At 33.4% G+C, this 9,154-nt stretch overlaps 1 protein-coding gene, 1 long non-coding RNA gene and 1 other non-coding gene across 3 annotated transcripts; 1 reads left to right on the forward strand and 2 right to left on the reverse strand.

Moving 5' to 3' along the window:
* Positions 1-993: 993 nt before the first annotated feature.
* Positions 994-3,306, forward strand: PKS4 (phytochrome kinase substrate 4). Its single transcript, XM_039048792.2, has one exon. The coding sequence runs from the start codon at positions 1,327-1,329 to the stop codon at positions 3,010-3,012; it is 1,686 nt and encodes a 561-aa protein (XP_038904720.1). The 5' UTR covers positions 994-1,326; the 3' UTR covers positions 3,013-3,306.
* Positions 3,307-4,344: 1,038 nt separating this feature from the next.
* Positions 4,345-6,480, reverse strand: LOC150032932 (uncharacterized). The gene is made up of 2 exons (XR_016524787.1): positions 6,358-6,480; positions 4,345-5,012 (listed from the first exon to the last, which is right to left on the reverse strand). It is a non-coding gene; the product is annotated as an uncharacterized LOC150032932 (long non-coding RNA).
* A 41-nt stretch (positions 6,481-6,521) lies between these two features.
* Positions 6,522-6,595, reverse strand: TRNAI-AAU (transfer RNA isoleucine (anticodon AAU)). The gene has a single exon. It is a non-coding gene; the product is annotated as a tRNA-Ile (tRNA).
* Positions 6,596-9,154: the final 2,559 nt, after the last annotated feature.

Consider the following 9,154-nt stretch of genomic DNA (forward strand, 5'->3'; position numbering starts at 1 on the left):
TTCGTTATTTTGTTATCTACTTTCTAACAGTGTTTTCAAAATCGAAATAGTTGAAAAAGAGTAATTTTAAGAATGTTAGTTTCATAACTTGAACTAAAAACTCGAATGAAATCATGTCCAATCTCCCATAATCATCATCTAACAGCTGGATATACTTGAATCTTCCCCTAATTTTCCACTATATGACATTTGCCTAAAAGATGTTGTTGAGAGGGAGCATCAATAAAACAAGGCCAATTGAATTAGATTATTATTTTATTTAATGTATATTTTTGTTGATTATTTATGTTTTTGGATTCTTATCAATGTTACCCTTGAGTACTATTGGTTTACACCCTTTTAAATTCCTTCTTCCATCCATACCTAAATGATCTAGAATGTTTGATCAATTATTGGCAAGGGAAAAATGGTTTATGTAAGAAGAAATAATAAAGTGATAAAAGGATCTTCAAATTCAAAGGAAGAAAAAATTCTACTTTATTGCTTAGTTATCTTCTATTTCTAATTCAAATTTAATAGAATTTTCATTATTGGACACTTTGCTTAAATTACAACACAACCTATTCCCTTTCTCTATCGCGATGGATGTCAAATTTTGGATAGGAAAATCACATACAATATATGTTATGTAAATTTGTCTAATTTTAAACTTGACATATATCATACGGACTCGATAAAATAAAGATTTTAGGATCTAACATGTATTCCTCTCAACAAATTTTGTAAGAAAATTACTACTTGTTTGAAATGAATTTTTAAATGCATAAAAATATTTTTTTTCTATCATAAAATATTTATCAGGTATTTAAAAATCCATTCCCAACAAGCTCATTGTCTCAAATTTGGTGACCCAAATTGCAAAGATAAAAGATTTACAATAACCATGGAGGGGTCTATGAGGAGGATTCTTCATGTATAAGAATGAAAGAAAAGATTTCCATTCAAAGGAAGAATCCAGATAATTGATGGTCTCTTTTAATATATATATATAATTATTACTATTATTCAAAGATTTGGAATTTGTGAATGTTAAAGTGAATGGAATCTTGCAAAATGTCCCACATCCTTCTTCATAAGTTGATAGCTAATTTGGACACTCATCTCACCCAACAGTCCTTTTCTGCCATTAATAAAGCCTTCAAGTAGCAAAAAATTATTAGATATGAAAAAGAACCCTAGCTTTTAACCCCCTCCCATTGCATCATCATTATCTTTTCTTCTACAAAGATTATAATTCTTCTCTCTCTTATATGATTGCTTCATACCATACATGTATTTATATATATTTCATATGAGGGTGAAGTTGCTTTCTAAGGGGGTTTTTTGATGGAAAGAAGAGCAACTTCTAAGATGAGCCTCATTAATGGAGGCTTATCTGAGAAAACAGTCTTTGGCTACAACAATAATAATGATATGAGAGAGAAAAGAGAGCCTTCTAATTCCATTCCATCTTATCTCACTCATTCTGATCATCAACCTCACCATTTTCTTGCTCGTTGCACCATTGTTGATGATTCTTCTGAGCTTAGTATTTTTGATGCCAAGAAGTATTTCAATGAAGTTTCAGCCAACAATATCAACAAGGTTTCTCCCATAACGCACATCGAGTCGATGTCAATGTCGATGTCGAAGCAGTGTGTTGATCATTCAGTAGCGTCGTCTCTGGACCATGATTCAGATAAGGATTATGAATTATCTAAATCTAAACCCTGGACTTGTGGTGTTGCCCACCCGTCGCCTGCGCTGGTTTCTAAATTTTCACCCACTTCTAGCTCCATTGATGGGTATCATCGTCGAAGCTACCGAGCTCGATCTTTCCATTCTGCAACGCCGACTGCTTCGTCGGAGGCTAGTTGGAACAGCCAGACGGGATTGCTCTCAAACCCTCCTGGAGCAATCTCGGTGTCGGTTTTACGTGGGGATTCTGATCATCATTCTGGGAGGAAAACTCGAAAGCCGCCCTCGTCATCATCGGTAGCATCGAGATGGATATTTAGAAGCTCTAAATGCCCTTGTACTGGGAAGAAGTCGGTTCAAGTTGAGGAATCTAAAGTCGTACTAGACCCAAAAACAAGTCCTCCTTATATCAACAACAACACTACCACCGTCAGTGGCCATTCTCAATCTCAATCAGAGTCGCCGCCATCTGAGAAAACCTCCAGAGAAAACACAATGCTTTTGCAGCATCCAGATAACGACGTCGTTTGGAGTAGTCAAAGACGTTTTCCTCCAAATTTGCTTCTTCAAGGACACACAACACAACGTGTAATAGCCTCCACGGGCTTCACTTTTCCCATCTTGAAAAACAACACTAACAACAATGGAGATATTGCAACGAGACCTATAAGCCATGTTTTGATCGAAGAACCACCTCGAGATTCTCTAGAAGTTTTCAAACCAAGCACTGCTAGAGACAATGGCAATAGTGGTTGCAGCAGTTTAAAGTCACGAATTCTAGCTAGTGTAGCAGCATCGGGCGGCAACGCCACCATTGTGAACGACATCGATGATGTGGCAAGTGATGCTAGCTCCGACTTATTTGAAATTGAAAGTTTCTCCACTCAAACTGCTAGCACTACCACTGTCTCATACCCTGCCATGTTCCACCGACGAGACTCGATGGAACTAGAAGCAAGAAGACTAGGGTTGGCCCCTGCATCCACACGTCGCAGCCTCGACGAGCCGATGACACCGTCAACTGATTGGTATGAGCCAAGCGAGGCGAGCATTGACTGGAGCGTCACCACAGCCGAGGGCTTCGATCGAGCGAGCATCGCCAACATGTCAGAGGCTGAGGAGCCCTGGACTGAGAAAAACAACAACATCAACAATAATAATAACAGAAGAAGATCGTCATCGGGAAATGGGTTGTTGAGTTGTCGGTCGGAGAAGGCGGTGAGTGTCGGCCCACAGCCGGTGACGAAGCATGTGAGTAGTAGGCCACCATTGGGAAAGAAGCCACCACTAGCAAGGTCTAATTCAGCTCACCTCTCTCTTACTTTTGCTGCCTGATATGGGAGCACTCTTTTCTCTTGTGAGTGTGATGGAGGATGATACATGATTTTTCTCCACCAAACCCTCTCTCCCAACACACCATTTCTTGATTTTCTTATCTTGTCTCTTCAATTCTTTTTCTTTTCTTTTCATTTTTCCCCCTCTTCATTATAGTGCTGTGCCTCTTCAATAATTGTGCCAACCATAGTTTGATGTACTTTTCAATTTTTTTTACACGTTCTCCTGTTTTTTCCCCCCTTCTATCATTCGATTATTTTACTTACTACATTGAATAAATTCATTTTAAATCTAGAGTTGAATTTAGTTGGAAGCTTTTATTAGGTTTTGTTAGTTTGACGCCCATATTTCATCATGTTGAGTTTTCTTTTAAACCTTGGTAGAGATTGAATGATGTGTTGAGAGAACCTAATCTGAGAGCTTTCCACTAAAGCATAGGTGTTGTTGATAGAGCAAACTAGCACAAGCAATAATGACTAAAATGCTAATTATAATCAAAATTAGTCTCAGGCTTGAGAGAATAAATATAAAATAAAATGATAAAAGATTAGTAACATACCAGATTTACAGGAGACTTAAAATACAATAATGGATGGATGGATACACCTAACGTGTGCCCGCGAACTTATGATACGTTGGTAGGGGACAAAAGTTTGGAAGGCAAGAGTTCAAAGCATTCAATAGACTGATACTTGGTAAATGAACAACTCGGGAAGTGAATTAATTTCTACATGCCTGGTCCGAACACGAGAAACACAGATTGAAAGCTAGTTGAATAGATGATTGATTATCATCCCAAAGTGAGAGCTTAAAGATGGGAATAACCGAAGATCCTTGCAAAGTCGAGGAAGCCGCAGCAGTGGTAGATCAAGTTACCCAATTCCCTACATATTCTATAATCTACAAGCAAGAGAAGAAACATGCACAGATGCACACAAACAAGAAAACGTTCTCACTCAAGTCTTTCTTTTTTGGTTTTTTGAGTACAAGTCTTTCTTTTATACTATTCTTGTGCTTTCATAATTTTCTGATTTTTCTTTTCCTTCTGTTCAGTGAGTTCATTGGAAAACAGAAACATGAGTATAACCTTCTTCGAATCAATAGTTCCTCTCTTGTTGTAATGTGCTTTTGGTATCACTAAAAGCAACTCTGATATAGAAGCAGGTCCAATCTGCAAATATGAAGTCATATACAAGCAGAAGATCTAAATATGAGGTACAAAGTCTTGTCAAATATGAATACTTTGATTTTCATTAAGTGCATAAAACTAGAAACAAATTTACAGTATAACTAGTAATAATGGAGAATCTACAGTAGAATCAAAACGAAAAGTAGTGTGAAATGTCACGCTTTATGATGGAACTAAATTCATCGGCATAATTCCAGCAAATAGCTGCAGAGAATCGAAACTGGATATATTACAAGTGTGTACACTAAATGAAAATAGTTACAAGGAAAAAACACCAATACTTAAACAAAAGCTACAAAAATGCCATATACTAACAGAATTAAGAAGAAGAGGAAGAAAAACCTCTTCATCATCAGGTTTGAAAACAGTCTCATCAACCTTACTGGTGTTCTCAATGGTCCTCCTTCCTAGAAGGAGGCTACAGAAGGAATAAAAATAAAAGAGAAAGTCAGAATCTCTTAGATAGAAGATAAACATAGTAGATGAGTAGATGTTAAAGATACTTTTTCTCCATATTCAAGAGCTTGCTTCTCAGCTGCATCACGAGCCTCGGCCCCTTTGCATTTCTCACGCTTCTTTTCGTTTTTGAAGTTCAGTGTGCACTTCTACTCTCTATTCCTTTTTCTCCATGTTCATAAACTTGCTTCTCGGCAGCATCACGAGCCTCAGCCCTTTTGCATTTCTCAAGCATCTTTTCATTTTTGAGGTTGGGAGTGCACTTCTGCTCTCTTTTCCTTGTTCTTTATCAATGATGGGATTGTATCCTTGTTCTTCTCCTTCTCCTCTCCCATTTATACTCCTTGATCAACCTCTTAACATAAATTAGAAATCGGTGACAAGAGAACAAAATATGGAAGCAAATAACACAGGAGAAAGCCATCATGAGAAGAAAGAACAATTTTTACTCTACCCATGTCAAATCTCAATTGCAGCAAAAAGTGGACAAAGTCCAATTTTTTCATTTATATCTTAAATATTATATTGTCCAACTTCAAGGATAAACTAAACATGTAATCAATGGAATATACTTTGACAAGATTAAAAAAAACTAGCTCTACTTTTAAAAGAAGTCAATGTGACTATGCAAGTATGAAACCAAAAACAATATCTGTTAAGCAGCATTTGACTAGGAACTGAGATAAATCATTAATCAAAGCCTAAAATTTTCAACTCGAGAAAACTTCTTTTAAGGGAACAAAAAGATAGCCCAATTGACAAAAATGTACACTATGGATACAAGTAAAGTTAAGAAGCATATCATATATGACTGGAAGTCCAAAATTAAAGAAAAGAAGGGGATGTCGAGCATTTTTCCTACTTATGAACATTGAATTATTTAGCTTAGTCTAAATAAGACATAATAAAACATATCACAATTAGTCTTTTCTTTTTCTTTTTCTTCTCAAGGATAATTAGTCTCTCTTGAAACTACGTTATTACATCAGCACTAACAAATTTTTGTGGTTCTTATATACTTCATCAAGGTTCAAAATAAAAAACCATCAAAATGAATGAGTTGGGAGGGATCATCCTTCTGCTGAACATGGTTTTAGAAAGAACTGCAAAATTGGAATTTATAAGTCAAATTACACAAAGTTGAAAACACATCATAATTGTACACTCTTAAGACTCCAATACTCTATAAACTTTAAGAGCAACCATTGAGGTTCCTAAAATTCTTAAAATTTAAACATACGAACCATAATTTATTGTCCAAAAAAAACCATAATTGCAACCATTGAAAAAAAAAAAGTAATCAAGTCAGTCAAATTATGTCCTCAAATTCAGAACATCAAAAATCGTTCTAAGACTGAAAATCAAGTAAAAACAAGTTTAGAAACTAGTCCTAATTTGCCCAGATAAAATGATGAGTAGAGGCAACAATACGTGAAAAATAGGATGAAATGCAAGATGAATCACGAGAGTGGAAAAGAACAAAGATGAACAGTATGAAGCAAGAAGAAGTCAAAGCATGGATTGAATGAATTATTGAAGTCGGGTTAGGAAGATTATTAATAAATGACAATAGTCGGTCCCTAACCCTTAAAGGGAACAACGTGAATCGCCATTGTTGTATTCGACTAAGTTGATTTTATAATTGCAGAAGGAACACACAAAGCAATCGATGGATGAAAAACTGGAAAACAGGAGCAAACCTGAAATGTCGATTTGGGAAGAAGAAGAACATGCCGCCGGTGGTGAAGGGCGGCTTGAAGTTAAGACCGCCGATTGAAGGTTTCTGTTTTTTTGTTTTATTAATTAGAGAATAGAGAATAGAAATCAAGCAATTGTAAATAAATCGAAGGGAAAAAAAATTTAATGGCCCATGCAGGTTTCGAACCTGCGACCTTCGCGTTATTAGCACGACGCTCTAACCAACTGAGCTAATAGGCCAACTTGAAATCAAATTACTTTTATTTAATGTTGAAATCTAAGACAAGGTGAATGAAAATGATGGATGGATTTGAAGTGTTGTTGTTAACTTAATATAATTTGCAATTAAAAAAAAACAGTTAAATCAATCATTTATTTTATGAAAAAATTTAATTAATTATGTTAGTGGGCTTGGAACATAGGTTATATAAAAAAAAAAATTAAAAGGAATTGAAATATGTAGGCACGATTTAAGTTTCATTGGGAAAAATGTTAAAACCGAAAAATAATAAGATTTTTCACGTATAGATCACGTGTGGGATATTTTCTGAATTCAATGTTTTATCTTTAATAGGGTCATTGGTTTTGTAGTTCGTGTTCTTATAAATACAGTGTAATTGTTGAAGTTGAAGTAAGGATGTAGTTATGGATACAATGTAGTTGTTGAATTATCTGATTTGAAATGCACTGATTCAATAAAAAAACAAAATAAATGAAACCCTAGATTGTAAAACCGTGAATTATCATATTTCCATTTAATCAAATTATTCTTTTGATTTTTCTTCCCAAATATCTAAATTTCTTTTTATTTGTTCATATATTTATCTGTTTTTATCGTTTTTCTATTCATTTGTTTACCTTCCTATCATGTTTTGTTCTTTTTTTCATTTGTTTATTCATATTGGTATTAGATTCACTTATATTTTTCCATTTTTTTATTGGTGAATATATTTTTATCCCATTTTATCTCATATTATATTATTATACAATAACGTTTTGAAATATATTTTTTTGTTATTTTACATTTCATTATTTGAAAATCATGTTTTTGTTATTGACGCATAAGTAAGATTGAATTTACACATTTATTTTTTTTTTCTTATTTCAATTTTTTTCACTCTCATCTTTTGATTTTACCAAACGATTCTATCCATCGATTTTCCTCTTTTTCCCTCATATGTTTTTGTATGGCGATTCAATCCTCTTTTGCTTTATTATTATAATCAACTTTGTTCGTTTTTCGGCAAAAGAAGATAAAATCTTGTTCATCAGGAGAATAAGAGTTAGACACAACAATAAAATCTTGTGCATGCCGGAGAGTCAAAGTTATGATTTTTGTGTGGTAGTTGACTACTATCTAATGTGTTTGTGGATATTTGAATATTAATTCAGTATAAACATATCATTCTCTCCAACATTCTTATCACATTATTATTAAATTTGGTTTATCTAACTCTTTTTCAATTGGTTTAATCTTTTGTTACTGGATTTAGTTTTATCTAAATCTTTTTTCATTGGTTTAAACATATTGTTATCAAATTCAAAATGTAATATGAAGTTAAATGTATTTTCAATTTTCTCTCGACGTGCTATGGAAATTAACTAATATGCATTTACACATACATCGTAATTTTAATTATGAGATTAACTATCTACATTTATACATATGGTGTAATTGTAATATGAAGTTATTCAATTTTAACCCTCGTTTTTCGTGTTTGGTGATTTAATTAGAGATTCTCCTTGATTTTTCTCCAACAATATTTGTTTGAATATATCTTTTGTTATCAAATTTTGTTTTATCTTATTCTTTTTTTTATTTGTTTATACATTTTGCTGTCATATTCATATTTTTTTATATAATATTATTATTTTTATAGTTTATACTTTTTAAAATGTAATCTAATGATATAACAATATATCGTTAGTATGTAAAACATCTTTATACCCTTATCTATTATTTTGATAATATTTGTTTTACATTGTTTTATTAGGGAAAAAAAAAACTAGCCATCATTTCCAAAGTTCCAATATATTTATAATTCTTTTTGTGAAAAAAAAAAAATAAGCACTCTTCTCACTACATATTTATATATATATATATATATATATATATTTTAAAATCATAATTCTACTTTACCTCCCTCTCATCCTTCCTTTTCTTTCTCTCTTTCCTATTTCTCATCTGTAGCAAGCATATAGCTATAACATATCTATGTTAGCACACCCTCTTCGTCACAGTCACATATTGGGTCACCTTCTTTAGAACATCTAAGTCTTTCTTCTTTCACCATCACCCTCTATGCTACATAGCTACATGGCAGTTGTCCATCGAAGAAGTAGCCGCCAATTGATTGTCGATGAGGACCCGTTTTTGGATTTTGGAACCCTTTCTAAGATTTTGACCATGTTATTTGTTTTTTAGTTTTTGATTGAGATTTTTTTTTTTTTTTTTTCTGCTTATAGAATGTTTAGATATAGTGTATTTGCTGGTTTTGAGTTGTTTTTGAATCATTGTCTATTTGTACTAAGAATAGCAATGGGGTCAGGTGATGATGCACTCCCCATCCCCCGTCCTTGTGGGGATCCTCGTCCCCGCCCCATTCCCCATTTTGAGGAGTCGGGGTTGGGAAATCTGGTTCGAAGATTCGGGTCCCTGCTTTTTATTTTATTATTTTATTATTTTTATTATTTAAAATTAACTAAATTTAATATTTATATTGAAATTGTAAATTTTATATTGAAAATTAGTATTGTTGTTACATATAATTGTTTAAACTAAACCTTACATATTTTTTT

This window comes from Benincasa hispida, chromosome 11 (genome assembly GCF_027475165.1).
Source record: "Benincasa hispida cultivar pf3 chromosome 11, pf3_genome.v1.1, whole genome shotgun sequence".
Classification (NCBI taxonomy): domain Eukaryota; kingdom Viridiplantae; phylum Streptophyta; class Magnoliopsida; order Cucurbitales; family Cucurbitaceae; genus Benincasa; species Benincasa hispida.

Bases quoted from the DNA above. Each gene is read 5' to 3' on its own strand.
- PKS4 (XM_039048792.2), top strand. From the start codon at position 1,327: ATGGAAAGAAGAGCAACTTCTAAGATGAGCCTCATTAATGGAGGCTTA.